The sequence below is a fragment of the Nanorana parkeri genome, unplaced genomic scaffold (assembly GCF_000935625.1).
Source record: "Nanorana parkeri isolate BGI_ZX_2015 unplaced genomic scaffold, ASM93562v1 scaffold1755, whole genome shotgun sequence".
NCBI lineage: Eukaryota > Metazoa > Chordata > Amphibia > Anura > Dicroglossidae > Nanorana > Nanorana parkeri.
Window position 1 is genome coordinate 89363 of NW_017308023.1, and position 22708 is coordinate 112070.

General features: G+C 38.7%; 1 protein-coding gene across 1 annotated transcript in view; it reads left to right on the plus strand.

The window, feature by feature from the left end:
- The window catches only part of LOC108799553 (teneurin-2-like), a gene marked incomplete at its 3' end in the record, with an annotated part of 264072 nt that overhangs the window by 82390 nt on the left and 158974 nt on the right, over positions 1-22708 (plus strand). Inside the window, exon 2 of the mRNA XM_018571426.1 lies at positions 18207-18314. Within this exon, the coding sequence (XP_018426928.1) occupies positions 18209-18314 (106 nt within the window). The remainder of the gene's footprint in view (positions 1-18206; positions 18315-22708) is intronic.

Consider the following 22708-nt stretch of genomic DNA (forward strand, 5'->3'; position numbering starts at 1 on the left):
GCGGCATTCGGCTATTCTCTCACTGCTGTTCGGGATCTTTCAGAATAGCCCGAACAGCAGTGTGAAGCCTGCCGGAGGTTCGGCTCAGCCGATCCAGATGTTGGATCGGCTGAGTCGAACTCCTTGTGCACTTCGGGTCAGCCGAACATGCCCAGCATGTTCGTTTGATCCGCAGCCATACGAAGCAAGCCGATGTACGGCTGATTTCAGCCGATGTACGGCTGAAATCAGCCGTACCAGCCTGAAGTGAATAGCCGAACAGTGTTCGGCTCACTTCACTTCTGATCGGTCATTCACTCGGCTGCCCTCGGCAGCTTTGTGAATAGACCCCTAAGTGTCCAAAATCCTCAAATGCTTAATATTCTTGTTTCCTAATTTATTCACACATCAACATTGTGACACCTCTCTGTATGGAAATGTGCTTTACCCTTATTGGAATAACCCTCAGATGAACTTCATCTTTTAGAGATTGAATCAACCACACTTTTGTAGAATATTCACAAATTCAGAAGACTTTATGAAGGGAAGATTGTTACATGTATAATTTACACTTTAAGTTGCACTTTATTGCTATTTGCACATTTATGTTGATATGGGGGGATTGGTACATGATGTCTGTATTCAGACAACCATCACCACGGCTGTATGAATACCCAAACAGTGACTGCATCTGATTGGATGCAGTCATTTTTTAGCCAATCATTTTCCAACTGGCTCCTTTGATTTTTAATTTGCAGGGGGCCTTGATCTGAGAACAGCCCAAAGCCAAGGTATACTTAATCCGCAACTGAATGTGGTCACTTTTTTTCCACAATCCTTAATTCCAAATGTAATTTCTTGGCATTTGCACTGCATAGCAAAGAAGGTGAACTGTGCTTGGAGAGCACAAGAAATATTTTTGTAGCTGTCACAGCTTTCATCTGTTTTGTATGCTAAATGTCAACCTTTTCAATGGCTTCTTAAGAATAAATCTTTTGTTTCTGTATTATCATAGCAAAATTTTAGGTTCCAAAAAAACTTACAGAGCAAATTACACTTTTTATTATTGTTAAGCATTAAAATGATCTGTCACATGACCAGCTTTGAATTAGAAGTGCTTTTGCTTTATTGTATTTCTTTTGTAAAGAATGGAGGGAGAATTACTTATAACAGACCACTGTATGCCTGGAATGGCATCCTGCAAAGCTAATTGCTCTACCGCTGGGCTTATCTGCATGTGGATATTTTTACTATCTGGACAATGGTCCAGCCATCCATAATCATATAATCGAATACATTCCTGGTGACAGAGCACAAAGGGATAATGAAAGTGGATGTGCAATCTGCACTCTCCTGTGTATAAAAATACGAAAAGCTTCCATACCTCAGCGATAATCAAAATTTGGAAAAAAAAAACATAATTCCCTGGATAATAACTGGAGAGAGTCTGAGAAAGATTGCAATCTGAAGATTGTCACAAGGAGTTCATTTTATGCAATCACAAGCATTGATTAATGTATCTGCCATTTTGTGCTCTCTGACTAATCTTGGGACTGTCATGAGAATGGATTAATGCAGTGCCGTTCTTTGTTCTTGTTACAATTTTAGTCACCAGCAGTAACCATCTAAGACTTTGAGTGGTGCATTTTGCAGCCCTTGTTGTCCCCAACATTGTCAAGGTCTAGCAACATGAGAAAAAAGCTAAATAATCAATATACTATAAAGGAGAAATATTTAGAATGATAGGGCTAATTGGTTAGAAGATTCATTAAAAAAAAGTGTTTTCTGGGCTGTCAAGGTGAAATTACCCAATCTAAATATCTGTCATAATTACTTTATAATCTTTAGAAGTGAGAACTAGCTAAATCTGTAACCCTTATTTTAATAGGCATTCATTAAGTCATGATCACATTGAATTTAGAAGTGCCACAATACTGAATAATTCTTTGAGGCAACAATATAGTATAAACAATCAATTTTCTATAGCACTGTATCTTAAGATATAAATTGAGAAATGTTATGGTGTTGCAAAATAAAACAAAAACATTTGAAAAGTTAACCAATATAGTTTGGGCAGAATCAAAAGGCAAGTGAACATAAAATGTTGGATAAACTGTGTGAGCCCCATAGACTTACTTTACTTTAAGAAAGAGAAAGTTAAGAAATCTCAGAAAGGGTCAAAATAAAAAGGAGAAAAAAAATGGCTATTGGAAAATGTAGCTGGTTGTGGTTTCCATTGGATTAGTACATATTCCGTTTATATGTTCTTATATTATTTCTCACAATGGTCAAGCTTCCAAATTTTAAGAAAGGAAGGAAAAAAGGGCAGAAAATTAAATTTGTTGTGGTCATTCAGGTTTAATTTAATGGAAGCATTGTGTAAGTATTCTGGTTGCTATGGGCCCTAACTCCAATTGTGTGCCTTTTTTCCTTTGATACACCAGACAAATACTAGAATAGATAAATACCATTTTATTTATCTTTTACATAAGTAGTTTTTTTGTTTGTCATCAAAATATTATGTCTTGTTAACCCAATATTTCCTATATACATATATTTATGGCCAATACAATGCAGCAGAACAACTAAAATGATATCCGTAAAACATTTTCTTATCACAGATAGTGACTAATATTTTTTGCTTGATCTTTTACTACATGTGTCTTTCTGTATTTGTATAATTTAAATTGTTAAAAAGGGATGATGGCTTTGCTCTCTTGCTCCTTTTACTAGTCATACGTATCTACTGCATTTTATCACCTAAAACACATTTCATCTCTGATGTACCGCAATTTACAATAAACTGTAACTTTAGACAAAATGTTTAGACCAGAGCGGGGAGGGGTTAGAAATTTGTATTGATCTGTTATGGAACTCTCCCTCTGTGACGCAGACAAACAAGAAATAGTTGACTGAGATTCTAGGTGGCCATTCACCAGTAGATTCCCATTTTAAAAATGTGTTTTTGGAACATTTGTTCACTTTTCTAATAGTAAATGGGTTCAAATTGGCAATCATTTTTGACTGCAGTGATAAAAAAAATCAAAAGGAGTAGGATGGAAGATGTTTCTGAAACAAATAAAATTCTAATTGTGAATGTGGTTTTCATTTGGGAAACTCCATTAATTTCAAAATCAAATGTGAAAATTAAACAGTGTTTGATTCTTATATCATTATCAAATGTTTTGATGAGATTTTTTTACATGAATGTTCATACTAAAATTTACCAGTGTATGGCCAGCTTTACTCTACTCTATTAAAATTACATTTTGATTGTTGTTAGGTTGCTGTTAGAGAGACCCCCTTTATTCTCTGTCCCATTGGCAATGGTGTCATCAGGGCATGAAGTAAGAAATCTGCCCAAGAGGGCTACAGACAAAAACCAGGCAAAAGTTTTAGCCCTTTCCTATGTCAAATTAATTTTTTTAGAAATAGATTAAGTTTGGTTTTACCACAGGGGCTAAGCTGCAACTGTTTTTTATTTAAATCAAACCAAAATTTGTTTATTTAACTATGTTTGGTTGCGAAAACATTATTATGGATATACGTATTATTTCAGAGAATTGCACACTCTAACCAGGAAATTAATACAAATAATACTGGGACCAAAACATCTCCAGAAGCAGCAGGTTGAGGATTCTGTTGCTGCTCAGCATCTGTATTTATAGATTAAACACTAGTATGATGTCTTTTAAACAAAGGCTGGAACAGTATGTGAAGCTATGCCAGTAATAAAAAGCAGTGCATGACATACATCCACAACTGGGATAACAACAAACCAATATCTTTTCACTTGTCAGGTTTCTGATTTAATGAGCAGGGCCCTTAGACAGCTCAATGCTAGTTGTACCTGCTGCAGTTCAGGGTACGGACATCTGCCATTGTAATCCATCCTCATGACAGATGCGAACTAGAAAAGTGGTTGTAGACAGCCGCTACAATGAAAAATAAAACTTGGTGTATTTAAAATGATTATAGTATGTTTTGTTAAAAGAAAATCTAAAATTATATTAAATAAATATGCATATTGATTATAGAACAAATACATCACAAGGAATCGTCAGAATTTTTTTTACCTGTTACTAATGTTTGTCCTGCTTTTGATTGTTGTCATTATATTTTTCTGTACTAGGAAAATAGCTTCCAACAAAGCCCCTCTGCAGATTCCCAAATGATGGGACACTGAGGAAGGAACTGTAAGCAATAGGAAGGGCATTGATATTAAACATATTTTATTAAGATTTGCTTTGTGAGATATGAACATATTGTTTTAGGCCCTTCCAAAATTCAAGCCTTTCATTATTTTAACTGCTGTTGTTGTTCAGTGATTATTATGGGTACTTTCTAGAAGTACAATACATTAAGTGTTTAAAAACCCAAGAAGAAATCTGTAATATATTGCTGCATAGTGGGGAGGTGGTCTGTAGTTCACAGACACAACTGGGCAGGGCTAATAAAAATGCTTACTGATACCAACTAATCTGTATGTATACAGTATACACCAGTACATCAACTATGCAGACAACTAGATAATATTCTCACCATATTTACTATGCACCTGCAATGTGTGCAGGCTAGTGTACATTTATTGAATTTATATCATGTATGCCTTGATATGGAAAGAACACTCCAGGTTTCAAGCTTATGTGGTGATGTGCCTTCAATAAAAATGTATATATCTTTAATAGTTTTGGGCTCACCTAACTCCTATTAGCAATGTTACATGCATATCGTATGTAGGAACACTCTCTCATGAAGTATGTACTAACAACTATAATGGCAACTGTAAAAAAACCTGAACATTTTAAAAAGCCCTAAATTAGGTTGTGTTGGGAGTATAGGTATTACAGTGCACATGCACAGATATGCCAGCTATGGAATCTTTGTGTACACATTTTTCTATGTGCTTTTGATTAGAATGGAAGGTCCAATAATAATATGCTGTCTCCAACTGCATGGTTTTGACACATATGTGTATTTCATTGTCATTGTGCTTGTCACATATTTTTTTCTTAGCAATTCATGACTACCTTTGTTAATTTGCCTTTAGTAAATCAGGCCTAAAACTGGGAGACAATGGGCTATTTGAGGAAAGGTTATTGCCCCAGGTTATTAGCGGAGACATGGGAATAGGAAGTTGTAAACTTGGGAATAGGAAGTTGAACAGAGTATTATATTTTGGATTAAGCAAGAGTCTTTTTCTTTTTTTAGGGTGCGCATTTTATCACTTTCACTAGACGCGTTTTTTGCTTTATGTCACTAGTATAATTCTCCAAGTAACTGAATGCAGCTGTGACGCTATCAGCATATCTCCTAATGCAACTACATAAGTGGCATTATAAACACTTAGGACTAGTGTTAAAAGAAATAATGCATACACTCTCTAAAAGAAGATAATTATTACTTTTCTGAGGGTCCTCAGTCTTTGCTTGCATAGCTCTGAATGCTGCTGATGTGTTGGATGTCTGGTTTCCTCCTGCACTCTTGGTTCTAGCCGCTACATCACCAATCTGTCCTAAGTGATGTACAAGTCCACAGGTGGAACCAGAACATTTACAGGCCAGACTTAGAAGTGTATTTTTAAGCATACCCATGCCAGACAATGCATTCAAAAGGGAAAATAAACTCACATCAAGTCATATTCTTTAAGACTGAAAGGAAATATTAACAAAATGTGTATCTATTATTTTCAGCAAAGACCGATGAGAAATGTGCTTTATTTAGGATAGGAAGAAGGGAAGTGTCTTTGCTATCCATAGCAACCAATCATGCTACAGTTATTTTGCTAAAGAAGACTATAAAATGGATTTTAACACTAGATTGATTAACATGGACAAGATCAACACCCATGTTTTATTATGTCCAGCATATTTCTCTTTTTCTGTTCTACTTCATCTAGCCTTCTAGCTTATTTTCTTTCATCTATCCTGCCCCAACCTTTTTTATGTAACTGTATCAGGCTCAACCATTCCTTCAGGTAGGCAATTCTATTAATTTACCACTATTTCTAAAATGGCCTGTCACAGTTCTCCTGAACCTCCTTCTCTTCCATCAGCCACATATGACATCTTGTTTCAGCATTCCTCTTTCTCACTGAGATATGTTTTTGCAAAGATGCTGTTGCATTCTGGCTTTTTTTCCTCTCCTCCTAGGCATACATATTAAAATGAATGTATATGGGAAATCAAATAATATTTCTAGTATACAAGTGATCAGACATAAAGTAACAACCTTTTAATTTATATGCATAGGCATAGCCGGCATGGAACACTTTGCCTGTTTAAGTAGACTATTGTGTGGGGCAGCATTGGAAACACTTCATGGGTATTTGAATAGCAAATGAGATTCCTCGATCTCTGTCTTTTCCTGACATACACTTGAAGCTGGGGACATTTATTAGGGAAAGAGAGAGCAAATCACGTGTTCCTTACAAGACAAGATGATGATGTGTTGTATATAATCCTTGGGAATATAGCAGGACTGTTTGTGTGTTTCTTTTTGGCAGCAGTTCATTCCATTCATTTACAGATTAAGAATAAAGATAGTTTGATGTGGCACCACTATAGAGACTTAAGAAGCCAGATTGTCAATTCATTTATACACATTTTCATACTATCTGATAGAATTAACCAACTGAGCATTTCCATTTCCCACGTACAGTGTTCAATCAATGGCTGCAATGAAGTGGCATTTCAATCAATGAAAACCTTGATTTACTAGTACCAACTGAGTGTCAAGAAGGAGGAGAAGGATGATAATTTCCTTTAACATTTACTGCATTCATGTCTGTAAGTCAATAACACCTGTAAAACACCACCAAGAACTAATGTTCACTTAACTTTTTGTAGTAGCCAGCAGTACATACAGTACCCTTCAACATTGTATATTATGTAGGTAAAATCCTCCTTCTCTTTTACAGAACTCTTTGTATGTTACTCAGCTAGTATATACATTAAAGCAGATCTAAACCTAGACATTAAAATCACATGTAAACTTTATAATTAATATTTAATGTACTTTCAAAAGTTATTTTTACATATAGCTACAATATTACCTGATGATCTTGCCATAAAGGTCCTTGTTCCAGCAGAGAAAGTCTACCAGATTTGTGTTTGTTTTATGCTATATGTAGCAACAAACAGAAGAAGATTTGCAAAGTAACCTAACCACCCCCATTCTGACCTATTCTATACTATTAAGTTGTGTTTATGTTCTCTGGTCACAACCATCTAAAACTCTTACCATGTCTGCACAGTGAGCCTCAAAGAATTGTAAAGGACCTTTTCCTTTTTCATAGTATAGAATAGGTCAGGAAGTCTGGGGAAGGTGGGTATCAGAGTGCTTTACTTGCGTAGGGTACTCTGAGCCCCATGTGGTAGATTGCTGAGGCAGCATCCACTGCATTCTGGGGTGTAGAAAGGAGCATACCCATTTGCCCCTAACTAGTGACATGAGAATTAACAAAGTTTGGTTCACAGGAGGTTTGGGAAAAAAATATCCACTAAACCCAAACATAGCGTCAAACCTTATTAAAGTCTAGCTCTTAGGTCTATCAATAGATTGCTCAGGCACCGACCACTGCACTCTTGGGTATACAAGGGAGGATACCCATTTGCCCCTAACTAGTGACATGAGAATCAGCAAAGTTTTGTTCACAGGAGGTTTGGAGAAATAAATGTACTAAACCATATTCAATTCTAAAGGAGCTGAATTGTGTTATTTTTTGTTCTGGTCTTTTTCAAGGCCAATTTGCAAGCAAGTTTTTTTTAATGCTGGACTATTTTTCAAGATTCCTGTAATATAAGACCTACCCCGAAAAATTAATGCTGTTCAGCCGGGATTGGGTCTTCTAACTGCTTGCCATCCACCCTTTGTAAATAAAGGAACAGACGACAACCTCCTATTACCCTGTTCCCCGAAAATAAGACCTACCCCGAAAGTAAGACCTAGTACTATTTTTCAAGATTCCTGTAATATAAGACCTACCCCGAAAATAAGACCTAGTTTGGTGGTAGCATGTGAGGGGGAACTTGAAGAGCAGGAGAGATGGTATCAGCCTGCAGGGACATACTGTATTAAGGGGATGACAGGATCTTATTTTCGGGGAAACACGGTAGCAGGTGGACGTGTATGTACAATATTTTTTCTTGTGCTCACACGCACCCCCAGTACACACACAAGCAGAATCCCACAACAGATGTAAACAGCCGGTACCACCTGATCCATACAAGCGTTCCGGCAACTCTACAGCCACCCAATTGCTTGTGTGGTTGAGAAAAGCATCCGGGCTCCCCCCTCGCTACCCTGCCACCCTCTGCTGCCACGCCCCACCTCCACTGCCACTGCTGGTTATCTTGGGCTCTGCTGTCCCCATGCGGGCCCGGGACTGGCACAGTGACTGCTCACAGTGTAAACGGAGGAGAGTCAGCATTCTTACTTGCTGATCTCTCCTTCGATCTCTGATGATGGCAGTGACATCACTTGTTAGCCCCCTATGTGATAGCAATAAAGTTAAGTGTAAAAAAAGTTTAAAAATATTTAAGTCCCATATAAAAAAAAAGTAGAAAACACAAAAAAGTCCCTCTCCCCCGTGTGATGCACATATAAATACACATTGGGCGCGTCTACATGTGAAAACAACGATTACGCATGTAATGTACATATGTTACATGTCACTGCAAACATCAGGGTGTGAGCAATAATTCTATGGCCATTAATCACTGTTAACACTGTAAACTAAACTGATGAGCAGTAAAAGCTTTTAAAGCGTCGCCTATGGCCAATTTTGGGTATGCTAGTTTTTTGAGATTTTGAGAGCGTGCACAAATTTAAAGCTTGACATATTTGGTGTCTATGTACCCAACGTGACCCCATCTTTTATGTTTTACCAAAAATGTGGGTGATAATAAATATTTTATAACATAATGTAGGGAAAACATTTTTTTCAAACATTTGTGTACTTTTTTTAAATATATAGTGATTAAATATCTGTCCCCAAAAAATGGTATAAAATGAATCTCAGTACAGCATAGCATGACTGAGTATCATTGTCAGTCAAATAACTGCAGCGCTGAATACTGACAAATGCCCTGGACAGAAAGGGGGTTTAACATCCCAGTTAAAGAGGTTTAGAAATGCACACGTTTTCAAACATGCTTGGAGGATGTGTTAAAGCTGCATTTGAAGGTGTAGATGCAGTATGATGTACTACTTTAAAAGGAACATTTTGTGTTTACAAATAGCGGCCAGGATCTGTCATTTAGTGGTGGTGCACAAACAAGTAATAGTGAACAAAAAACTAGCAACCCCCCAGGCTGGATTCTTGAGCTCCACATTACCCTCCCTCCCCCCACCCCATGCTCACTCCTCTTCAGGCTTGGACACTACTAGAAAGGAAGGATTTTTTAGGCAGGTTAGAAATTTATAGCCGATCATACCTATACCGCTAACCACAATTGCTTTAAAGATCCCTATCAGAATAGGGACCACTCGCTCCAGAGTAGTGTAATTTGTTTTTTAAATGTTTTGATGCACTTGAAGCTCTATCTAGGTGTATTTTATTGTGTATAGATCAGTGCAAGTTCATCCACTGATGTAGCATTTTTCTTAACCAGAAAAAGTAGTCCGGCACACATATTGTACAATAAAAGATCTTCCAGAAAATGTACTCTTTTATGGACCTACTGGTTTTGGCTTTCTACCTTTTCTGAAATTATGATTTTAAATGGTTTACAGAATGCCCCATTATTTAAATAATGGTCCCTTTAAGTTGATGATAAAACAAGTTTTGAATGAAGACTGTCAGAAGTTTTCACCAATGCAAGGTGAGGGGTTCCAAGGTAAGTTTTTTAGAAGGGAATGTGCTGTGCGGTCTTCCCAGGATTGCTAATTCTGAAATGGGACCCGGAATACGGAGCCTCGGAGAGCTATTGGGTGGGAAAGAGCCCTCAACCTTTACTAGAGACATTCAGGCCTGGTAAGGGTTAACCCACTTGCTGGGAAAGTTTAAAGAACACAGGAAGCCAGTCTGCAGTAGTCTGTGAGGTGTTTGAAGCCAGATACAGTACATGGCTAGGCTGTTGACTGCAGTCTACTGAGACAGTGCTGCTGGGTGTCTGTGCCTGTGTTGGAACTTCTTTGAGCCGGCTAGGACTCTAACCCTGGTGTGGGACAAATACTATGGCGGTGAGCCACTGATTATTTTGTACTGAAGAGAAATACTGCTTATTTGTCATTTTGCTGAAGATAAGCTGTTTTAATTTTTAAGTTTTGACAAAATAAAGACTGTTTATTCGATAAGATATGGCTGGCTAGAAGGAAGGAGGGCACATGGGCGGAGCTTAGCGGGTCAGATGTCTGCTCCGTGAGCTCCGCTCCTAGACGGATGGAATATCCGCTCCACGTAGCAGACAACACCGGAGGACTATACTGAGGACAGCTGTATAGATCCTCCTTGGTGGGGTGACAGGTCGTGATGGCCGGGGGACGTCCAAGAAGAAGGACACTCAGCCCCGGACGGGTTCGAAAACTGCAAGTGGCAGTAGCAGCAAAGCAAAGATGGCGGCGGTGCCGAGCCCTCGTGGAGGCAATGATACTGTACAGAGAGGAGGAGAGGAGTCGGCTCTTAGGAAGAAGGTAGCGGTAAGTGATCGATCTAGAAGGGTGCATTCCCCTGCCTCAACGTCCTCATTAATTGAAAGGACACTAGAAGATATGCTTATGTTACAGCAGGCTTCTCTCCTCTCTAACCCTCTTAGTGCGGATGTAGAGGTAAACCTGGGGGGAGAGATGGAAGGGAATAATATCTTAATGAAATTCTCAGAAATGCTGGAACAAGGACTGAATAGAATGGAAAAACAGATCACCACTGAGATTAGAGCTGGCATCAGAGAGCTGGGTACACGTATAGATTCACTGGAAGCAGAATTGGATAAAACTATACTACGTACAAATCAAAATACGAAAGATATACGGCATTTTTAGTACCAAATGGATGAAGTGTTCTCTAAAGTTGATGACTTTGAGAATAGATTACGTCGTTATAATTTTCACATCAGGGGGCTCCCTGAAACAGTGACAGATTTGGAAACAAATGTGAAACTTCTTATGAAAGATTTATTACCTGAAGTAGAAGATCATAAGTTGGAGCTGGATAGGATTCACCGGGCCTTTATGACTAAAAGGCTGGATGGACATGCTAGAGATGTTATTGTCAAACCGCACTTTTTCAATATAAAGGAGCAGATTATGCAGAGTGCAAGGCAACGTGTAGAACTTTTCGTGTCAGGACACCCTATTCAAATCTTTGCTGATATCTCTCCAGCTACAATACAAAAAAGGCGCACTTTGAAACCTTTGCTACAGGTTTTAATATCTAAGGATATAAAATATAGGTGGGTGTTTCCATTTAAGTTGACATTTGTTTTTAGGAGCAAGTTTGTTTCAGTACATACCCCTTTGGCACCTATTTTTGGTAACCCTAGGTTTACTCCAGGGAGGCAACACGGTATGTTTCACTGGTGGCAAGATAAAGGGTTATATCGTATAGCACAGGGGTTTAGGGAGCGTAAACCCTTGACTCTGAAATACTGTCAGGAGATTTTACACATGCCGCAGTCTGAACTGTTTCGATTTAGGCAATTGAATCACTTCTTGGCATCATTGCCGTTGCCGGAAAATCGATAGGCAGTTTTCTACAGTATATGAGAGATGGTGCCTAGGGGATTAGGGTCAAAATGGGGGTATTTCATTGCTTTATTCCTCACTAGTGGAGATGGAGGAGAAACTGCCCTATATGATAGCATGGGAACGGGATCTGGCAATTGACTTGCCCAGGGTGGTTTGGCAAAGCTGTAGCAAGCGGGGCTATTTGGGATTACTTAATGTATCTTTGATAGAAGCAAACTATAAAGTAATGTCTAGGTGGTATTTGGTCCCTTCCAGGCTGGCTAAGATCTACCCGGAGGTATTGTCTGCCTGTTTTAGGGGATGTATACATCCGGGTACTATGTATCATATATGGGGGCAATGTCCAAAAATTAGGCCCTTCTGGAACCGGGTTTATGCGCTTATATATAGAATCACAGGGGCTCGTGTTACAAATGAAGCACAATATGTTTTGTTGAATTATTCGATTCCAGGGATTACTAAGGTTCAGGATAGACTAATCTTTTTTCTTTTCTTAGCAGCTAAAATCACTATAGCTAAAGCATGGAGGTCACCAAATGTCTCTTTTAAACAATTTAAATTAAATGTGCTGTGGATTATGATACATGATAAGATGAATAGTATGCTCAAGGATAATGTGCGGAAATTTGAGGCAATATGGTCTCCCTGGATGACTTATAATGGTGTGAGAGATGATATATAAGGCAGGAGGGAGCTAGTGCCTTATATATCATATATAAGAAATGTAAGGTATATGAGGAAACTGTATGGTGTATATTATAAATGTATTGGGTATGATATTAATTTCTATATAACTTGATAATAATGATTTAAGTAGTATGATAAGTGCTCACAATTTCTTGATAATATATTTAATTGTAATTTTTTTAGAAATAGAGGGATATAGTGTTTTAAATGGTAAATATTATGGAACTTTAAATACTCCACACAAAGTTTGGAAAGGTTATTTGGGTAAGGGTTGAGAAGGAGGAAGGAGGAAGAAAAAGTGCGAATGACATTGGGGAATAGATGAATGTTTGTTTTTGTTGGTTTGTCATGTTGATAACCATGAAAATAAATAAAAGACTTTGAAAGAAAGATATGGCTGGCTAGTGATCACAGTCACCCTGAACATTACAATACTTATTGGAATGCAAAGCAGTACAGGGCTAGCACTCTTACTTTGCAGTTAAGGCTCCTGGGTTTAACCTGCTACAACTTAATATAATCTTCACAATTAACATTAAAAATATTTACTGCATGGTGCATTGCATTTTTAACAAATTCCTCTATATATATTATACATGGAATGTGCATGTTGCAAATGCAGTTCACCATGCAACAAGTGTGCAGGGACATGCAATGTAAATGTGATGCAATACATACAATATAAATTACATGGATATGTAAGTAAATTCTGTATTGCATTTACACTGCATCTCACTGAACACTTGCTGCAAGGTGTACAGAATACATTTTGCAGCAAATGTTTAGTGATGTGCATGTAAATGCACAGCAATATTTATGAAATTGTCCTTTTTATACTGCATTAATAAAACCTCCTTTACTTTTATACTTTATTAGTGCAAGAACAAATTAACATTAATCAATTTATTAAATTAAGTTTTTGATTCTACCTGGCTGTTCTTCTGTTGTCTGGATCTTTCAGGAATCCTCCCCGATGTCTGCGTCTATGTCGCATAGGCATCGGGGAGGAGATCACAGCAGGAGACACAAAAACACTGATGGTTTCCAGCCTGTGAAGTGACAGGCTGGGAACCGATACTGGAACCGAGAACTGGTGGCCAGTCTCTCTGTCAGTGGTGCCACTGGGCTTGTTTTGTCTGGCACTTGGATGAAAGGGACAACTGCGGTGGGCCCCTGTATATTATAGGGCCTAGGGCAGTTGCCCCTTTTGCCCTGCGGTAAAGATGGTCCTTCATAGTGGTGGCAGTCAAATTGAAAAATGTGTTTGCGTGGTTCTACTATAGCTACTCTGCCTTTCTCCCCAAAAAATACTGAGTGGTTCAATGGCACCTGGCCAAATGGTTCTTCTGAAACTGTACCTTAGACTCTGTACCTTAAATCTCCCTTAGGGCAAGGACTGTTGTGAATTGTTCTTTGTACTTTGTAAAGTGTAGTGTAATATACAGTGTAATGTAGTGTACTGTAATATATGTGATACAGAAATATTAAAAAATAAAGCAAAAATCTAATACAACTTTTAATTCAGGTTTTATAGGGCTAACACGGGAAGATATTATTATCAGTTGCTGTTGTCACATGTACACATCTGCAGGCATAAAGAGCCAAGGCTGTACAATCATGGCAAATTGTCTGCAAAGAGATATGCATGCAAATTGCCCCAATTAATTTGCTAATTGCATCCAGTGTTTGTACTTCAGATCTTGTAAGTATCTGACTTGGCTGTACACCACAGAGCAAGTGGTGCTGCATTTTGCATTTGTTGTCAGGAAAGCACGCAATAAAAGTATTGGAAAGCTCTAATGCCCTAAATACTATGCCAGATTTCTAGCTATTGCCAGAGCTGTATGCTGGGAACTCGGTTGGCTTTTATCAGTAACTGATTACTCTGGGAAAACTTTCAGTGCAACACACCTTTAAAACAGAAAGGTAATAAAGTTTGTGATATTGTAAATAGTGGTTGTGTTGGAGCCTGCTTGGTTTACTAACAACATATATAACCTTGAAAAACAGGTGCTAATTCACAAATGAATACACCACTAGCAGTTTGTGAACTGCTGGTATATAGATGCACAGTGGGTGTGACCTGCCTCCTGTGGATAGTAAAAGGTGCCCATACACTGGTCAAATTTCAGCCGGTTTTTAATGTACCAGCCGAAATTTGCACAGTGCGTGGAGCTGTCGGCTGTCTTTCATCTGACATTCTTCGACTGGAAAATTTTCGATCGATGAGAGGTGGAAGCCAATGAGTTGCCTGCTCTGATTGGGTATTCTAACAGGTGCCTTGTCAGAATACAATGTAAACAGCGGGATTCCTTGATTGACACGCTGTTTGTGTAAATATTTTTTCGTTCAGCCCACGGGTTGAACAAAAGAAAAATTGATAGGTGTATGGCCAGCCTAAGGGGTCTATTCACAAAGCTGCCGAGGGCAGCCGAGTGAATGACCGATCTGAAGTGAAGTGAGCCGAACACTGTTCGGCTATTCACTTCAGGCTGGTACGGCTAATTTCAGAAGTACATTCGCTGCACAAAGCCGATTTCAGAGAGATCAGCGTCCCTGGTTGCTAACCAGGGACACTGATCTCGAAACAGCTGACTTTCCCTGGCCCCCGGGCATTTCAGAATAGAGAAGGAAAAAAAAAAGAAATTCCCATTAAAAAGCATTGGGACATTACTATTGGCTATTTCAATTTGCAATAGCCAATAGTAAACTAGCATTGTACCAGCCCTCTGCTGATGGACCTGATGGGGAACTGCAAAAGAGGGCGGGTACAATGCTAGTTTACTATTGGCTATTGCAAATTGAAATAGCCAATAGTAATGTCCCAATGCTTTTCAATAGGAAAAAAATATTTATTTATTTTTTCTCTATTCTGACATCGATCGTCAGAATAAAGAAAAAAGGACACCTCAGTGTTTCTCTCCTTGGCGGCCGGGAGCAGGAGACTCCCGGGGCGATCAGTGCAGTTCTGTTATTCACAGTCAATATATGCATTTTTTATAAATTTTCCTGCATGCTGTGGTATTTACTAACTTTTAATTTTTCTCCACTTCTGAGGACAGTTGGAGTGCTGGTGGTGAGGAAAAGAGTTGGGGTTCACTGCTATTCAAAAAAAAAAGGCTGCCCACCTACTACAATGTAGGTGGAAGGGAAGGCAGCAGTAAAAAAAAAACATAGAATGCGGTGCGGTGTGGTGTGGTACGGACCTGATAAGAAAGTCCATGTGAAAGGTCTCTAAAGGGTTGAGTTTTATTTTAGATCACATTTTTATGAGTCATGAAACTCATGGGTTTCCAGAGAGTTTAAGCAAAATATAAAACAATTTCTAAAACAAGTAGATTTAAAATAGTCGTAAGCATCACAAGCCCCAAATGAGGTGTGCTATAATGCTATAACATTTATTTTAATAACCCTTGTGATTTAAAAATTTAACAATAGTTCCCCTGCTAAGTATACCTACTAATTAATAAATTAGCAGCTAAAATTCCACAAAGGGCTTACCAATAGTTTTCATTTTCTAATATCTAAAATGTTTTACTAGCTTACTTGTCCTTCCTATGTGTCGACACATGTCTGCCTTGACCTATATTTGTCACAGAGCTTGAAAGTGGAAACAAGGTGTTATGCTGTGGGGCTGAAAACTTACACCAACATTGCATTAAAACTGCTCTCTAACAAGACAATTATTCTGTGCCTTCTCTGTCATGATAGCAGGCTGTGGAACTGTGAGGAGCATCATACATTGCCAATGTCATTGTGTACCAGAGATTTATGAAAAAGGTGTAATTGCAGTCTCTAGTGCTTATGGTTTTTCAATCTCTGTCATATCACACAGTTTTCTTTTAGCAGAAAATCACTGATTTATTCAGAAAAAAAATTAATGTTGCATATGTGAAACAAATATGAGCAGATACGTTACCTGATCTTGACAATTTTACCAGAATTAGGTGACAATTAGAATTTCTGTTGCCACCATAAAACCTCATCAATAGATTAGTGCATTTGTAAATAACGCTTCAAATTTTTGATAAAAAATGTTCTGTCCGCAGAATCAAGCCCTGCAATCTATTTTGTAGGGTAAGATATTGAAGCAATCCGCAAGCCTTTCTCTCTCTCTTTTGTTTTATTTGAAAAGAAAATACCAATCCCCACACTTTAAGTGGACTGATAAAGAAGAGCTTTTGAAATTTACTCAGAGTGAATAGGTATACAAGCTATAGTATAAATATAATGTATTCTTCCACTAGACAGCCACTCCCAAAATATGAATATACCACCCGCAACCACACAGACCTTGCAGAGATAGAATATTTGAACAGGCTAATATTCTTTGGGATGAACTCAGTAGCATTTTGAGGAGTGTATCACCTTACTGTCTATATGCAGAATTGACAGGGAGACTTACTTTAATACCAGTGGGTCTTTGCATCTACCTAACAGGTGTTTAAAGGCAGTTTGTCCACCAAATACCATTTTGTTTATTATCTGTATTCCTGTCTGAGATAAGCATTATGCCCAAATAAGAACAGCTATTCTAATACAGAGATTTACTGGTAGTGCTGTAAGAGGACTGTAGTAATGGTGAAGAACTGGATCAGTTTCCCTATGAGCAACTGCCATTATCACTAGTGGTGGGCCAAACAACCCCGTGTTGGGTTCAAATTCAAACTTTAGAATATGGAAAAAGTTTGAATTTGAACTCGAATTCAATGCAAGTCTATGGGACCCGAACTTGAAAAATCAATTGTCCCCTTTTTGAAGGCTTATATGCAAGTTAATGGCCAAAAAAAGGTTATGGGGATTTGAGTACTGGCCTGGGGGACATGTATCAGTAAAAAAACCAACACTTTTAAAATATAATGTTTTTAAAGGAGCAGTGATTTTAATATCGCTTAAAGTGAAACAGATGAAAGTTTATTTGTAGCCTCAGACAGCTCTTCTCTCACAACCATTCTAATATTAGCCATAAAAGCATCAGATGGCATGGAAATGGGCTGAGACGTGGGCGTGTGCAATGTCTGACAGGCAGCTGCGTCATATGAGTCATTGAAGAGGTCAGGGCAGTCCGTCGGGATTATGATCGACGCCATCTTGGATTTAGTACCTGACGATTTCTGGTCAGATTTGGGCCGCTGTTTTTGCTTCTCGGATCTATTCATACTGCCCAGACAAAGCCGAACAAGTATCGGAGCAGAGAGAGCGGGTGAGTGGGGTCCCCAGAGAAATATGTATAGCATAAGAGGGATTTCTTTGCCCAGGCGATGTGCAGTGGATTAAACGAGCGACCATCTCCAACGCCGCGCGCACGCGCCTCCTCCATAGTCTCTGTTCTAATCTTTGTACTGTCATTTTAGAATAGCCTGGCAATCAAAAAATTCTACCTATGTTTTTCTTTTCCCCCCAGCGGAGGCAAAGCTCAGTTATTCGCAGGTTTCTGTAGACAAGCTGCTCCATGATGTCTGCACATTTCTGCTTAACTACCATACTACTCTTTAGCAATGTATTATTTGCACAATAGGAACATAGTACCAGCAGCAGTGTTTCATGAATACTGTTCACAGCTTTTGGAGAAGACAATTTTGAACAATCTTTTAAACTATATATAATAGTAATATCTGTTCTCAGGATGTTTTGATAAACACTTTGCTTAAACACATAAGTAAATTTGATTGAAGTTGCAACAGAAAAAAGAGAACATTCAAGCTTTTAGTATCACTGAATTTAAAGGAAATGAAAGATAGGCTATTAAAAGATGTGTATAGATGTGTAGAAACAGTGTAGTGGTTACTTCTCACTGACATAGTAAAATATGCATTTTATATTTGCTTCTCACCACCTTGTTTTTCCTGCAGCAATGCATCTTCTCGGACTGAACTGGCAGCTCCAGCCAGTGGATGCACATACATTCAACAATGGGATAAAAACAGACAGAGACAATGTTGCAACAATGCCATCTGGAGGTGAGGTTATCAACAATTCTTCCTTCTGCAGTGATTGACTGTATACATCTGTGTCCATCTACTCGCATACTTTTTCATTCTCTGTATAGATCTTTTTTTTTTTTAACTGCCAACTAGAATTATTATATTCCAAACTAATAAATACTTTGTAACTAAGCTTAAAGAGATTCACGGTTCCATGTATACTGCTGAATTAAGTAACACCAATCAGTATTTTCTGTCTGTATTACTAGTTAAAGTCAGCATTCCTGTAATATATATTTCCTTTTTAATGTTTATTTCTGCCTACCTTCTTAGACTTTTTCTGTAGTTCTTTTGTTGTACTACTTTGACATTTTTCAAATGCACAGCAAATATACAACTATTGTTGCCTACATATAATCTAACATATTGCCTACACAAATAATTTCTGTGAACATGTTTCTGCTGATTCAGTGTTTTTGGACCGTAATGCACACCATAATATCCCATTTAGCACCATAGCACCAAGGTGCTTCAAAATAAAAGTAATCTTGAGGCAACAATTAAATGAAGAAACCTATCTCATTTAATATGTGCTTGAATGAAAGAAAAAGGAGAAGTTGCGTTTTAAAAGTGACATTAAACCCTCAGATTTTTTAACATAAACCAATACTGTAATGTGTCCCTTACTGTAATCCATGGTAGTTTCCCTTCTCTTTGCTGCTCTTCCTTTTAAATCCTCATGTCTTCTCATGCTGAGGGAGAACTTCCCTTTGCAGCGGAGTGCCTCTTCCTGTAGTGCTGGCTCAGGTTGCAAACCTACACACAGACACCATGTATCCATTTCAGAGACAAGGCAGTCTGCTGCAAAACAGAAGTTCTGCCCAGCATGAGAACAGATACAGATTTAAAAGGAAGAGCAGCAAAGAGAAGGGGAACAACCATGGATTACAGTAAGGCACACATTACAGTATTGTTTTATGTTAAAAAATCTGAGGGTTTAATGTCACTTTAAGGTGGACTACCAGGAAATTAAAATAGAATTTATTTTATGTAGTCAGTGAGAAAAAAATCAAATTAAAAGTTACTATGAATATTTAAAACATATTTAATTACTAACTTTGCATAATTCCTTGCACATCAGGAAGCATGCTGCCAGTGGGAGCTGTTTCCTTCTGGGTCCATTTACATGTTTCCATGCTATTAACATATAGTACTGCGCAACACACCTAATGTGTGTTACAGTGGGGTAGGTACATTGCGTTGCCATTCATATGAATGGCTCCCCAAATGCACCTCTCAGTCGCAATGCACTGAACCAAGCCGCAAAGTTTGGTATCACCAACAGTTAAAAAAAGTAATACCTTTGGTGGGAAGTGGTTCTTTTAGTAATGCTTAAAGCAACATTCAGAATTCCATTAAATAATATGCTTGGGGGGTGCCCTAAACCTACAGGTGGTGCACCTGTAGAATGTATGTGATGCCCCTCCAAAATATATACAAGACACTTTTCTGAGCATGCAGAAAATGTAAACAGTGAGTATGGAGAGGGTGCCTTGCTGGAAGGGTACATATTACCCATACTCATTCACCAAAAAAAAGTTTGAATGTAATATAAAATCGACACTGTTGAAAAAGTTCATTAAAAAAAGACCTGATGTAAATTCATCATCAATCAAGTATTCCAGAAATGCAGATCCTTTGCAATCATGATGAACAGTGCCCTCCAACCCATCCAAAGCATGGTCATGACTAGTTGGCAAACTCTGAACATTCAGATCGAATCCTCTATTGGGCCGAACCTAACCGTTACTCCTAACTTCAAACATGTCTTCCTCTCTTCATTACTTAGAGGCTGATTGTATTAGTAGTTTACCAAAGATAGATAAGGCTGTGTGTTTTTTCTATTAAAGCTAAACTCCAGACAAACTGATAAATACACAGATAAATGAAAAGTTTTATCTGCCAAAGGAATCGTATATTTGTCCTTCCAAAGCTGAGATTTGTACATCATTATCATACTGCACAGCCTTGTCTAGCAGGACAGAAGACCTCATTTTTATCTGCTGCAGTTAAAGAAAATGTACAGGTCTTGCCCCCCCCCCCCTTCAGCCATTGACTGGATAATCAAAAGAGAAGCAGCACATTGATAATCTTATCTCTCTGTCACTATACTCTCTCATTCTATCAGTATGTTTCCTGTAAGCACTGCGGCACATCTGGTTGGCTTCTTGCACTGCTTCTTCCTCTTCCAGCCTGAGCTCCACTCAAGTCAAATTAAGATATACAAAGAACACCTACAAAGAAGAACTCCGGGAAAACCACTAACTTTCCCTTGCAATGGGGCTAGCCCCACAATGCCAGGGTTAATTGCTTATTTTTTCTAGGGGAGTCAAATAAAGCTGTATTACATACCTGATCCTTGGTCCAGCTGGCTCCCTCTGGGCTGCTAGACTAGCACCCGCAGCCTTTTCTCCTTTGGGCTCCAGCGGTCTAAGGACCACAGACATCATCACATCTAATGCAGATCAATTGGCCTGCATTAAATGGGAGGATGACAAGGTACATTCTATATCAGAGATAGGGGATTTCTGACTGCTGCAGGATGGAGGATCATGTGAGTAAACCTTCTTTACTTGAGCCCCCTAGAACAAAATGAGCATTCCACCCTTACAGTGTGGGGGTAGCCTTGCTGCAAGGGTAAGTTTGTGATTTTCACCGAGTTCTTCTTTAAAAAGAAATACATTGAATGCAATTAATACAAAGATACTTTCATATGTGTAGTCTGCAGGCCAATTGTATTTGTCCACAACCACCCATTGTTCAGGTTTATTTAAAGTGCCCTTTCATTACAAAAATTAAAAAGAAAGACAGTAAATGGGTAAACTTGCAAAAGAAGAATGTTAATATTTACCATCCCCACTGCCAATGCTCCCAGAACTGTGCTCTGCTTGGGAGAAATCCTCCAGTGATTTGGTTAGGAAACTGACACTTCTCAGAGTATCCATCTCCTGTTCTCCTGCAGCAATCAAGGTTCTTCCTATCAACCTCCACATCACTACTGTGTCCAGTAATGACATAAAGGTTGGTGGGAGTAACTACTGACCACTGCAGAGGGACTGAGAAATCAAAACTGGAAAACATAAATGGAGCAGTATTTTGACAGAGCAGACAACAGGAAAGGTTTGAAAGTATTAACATTTTTTGTAGTGTAATATTCAGAGCAGTTATGACCATCAGACAGCCGTGTTAGTAAAAAAAGTATTTATTTTTCTCAAAACGCTCCAACAGAAACAGCTTTGCTTCAGCAAATAAAACAAATGAAAAAAAAACTCCTTGGCAATATAACAGTAAGTCCAGCTCACCGCCTGTATACATATGTCCGGTCTCAGGGTTAGTGTCCTCGGCCTGCTCCCAGAGAATAAAACACAGACACAGATGCCCAGCAGCTTCTCAGTAGCAGAGAGTCCACAGCTCCACACATTGTCCTGCTCCAAAAACACCTCACAGAACACTGCTGGCTGGCTTCCTGTGCACTTTGAACACTCCCAGCAGGTTGGTTAACCCTTACCAGGCCTGAATGCCTCTAGTCAGAGTTGGAGGCTCTTTCCCACCCGATATCTCTCCGAGCCTCCGGATTCTGGGACCCATTTCAGGACTACCAATCCTGGGAAGACTGTATAGCAGTTTCCCTGCTAAAAAAACTCACCCAGAACCCCTCACCCTGCATTGATGAGAACCTCTGATAAAACTATATTTTTTTCCATCCCCTTAAAGGGACCATGATTTAAATAGCTGGGAGATATAACATCCTTTCAGGACGCATTCCTGGCATCCTGTACAGTAGGTTTTCCTGTTTGGAAAAATGTCCTTAATGACAGGGTCACCTTAATACATTTTTAGCCCTGCAGGCCTACAATGATGAACTGAAAGGTTTTCGGTCACAAGCAAGATTTAGAGCAGACTTAAAACAATGCAGAAACCATTTTCTCAATAAATTTAATTCAGCCATATCATACACTTATTCAAAATGGCCATAGGCAAAATAAATGTATGGGGTTAATCACTAAGCTGCTGAATGCAGCCAAATGATTAACCGAGCCGAAGTGAAGGTAGCCAAAGCCTTTTCGACTATTCACTGCAGCCCTGTACGACTATTCTTAGCTGTACATCGGCTGCATTCATCCTGCTTCACCTCCCTTCGGTTCAGTCGTACATCATCAGCATGCTCAGCTGGACTGAAGGGAAGAATCTGTTCGCCTGAGCCAATGCAACCTAATGAAAACTGTCATTGTAAACAACAAAACAAAAAAAGGCATGGGGTCCCCTCCCAATTCATACCAGACCCTTTAGGTCTGATAGGAATATTAAGGGGAAGCCAAATGGCAAAAAAAAGTAGTTCCTCCTAATATTCCAAACCAAACCCTTAATCC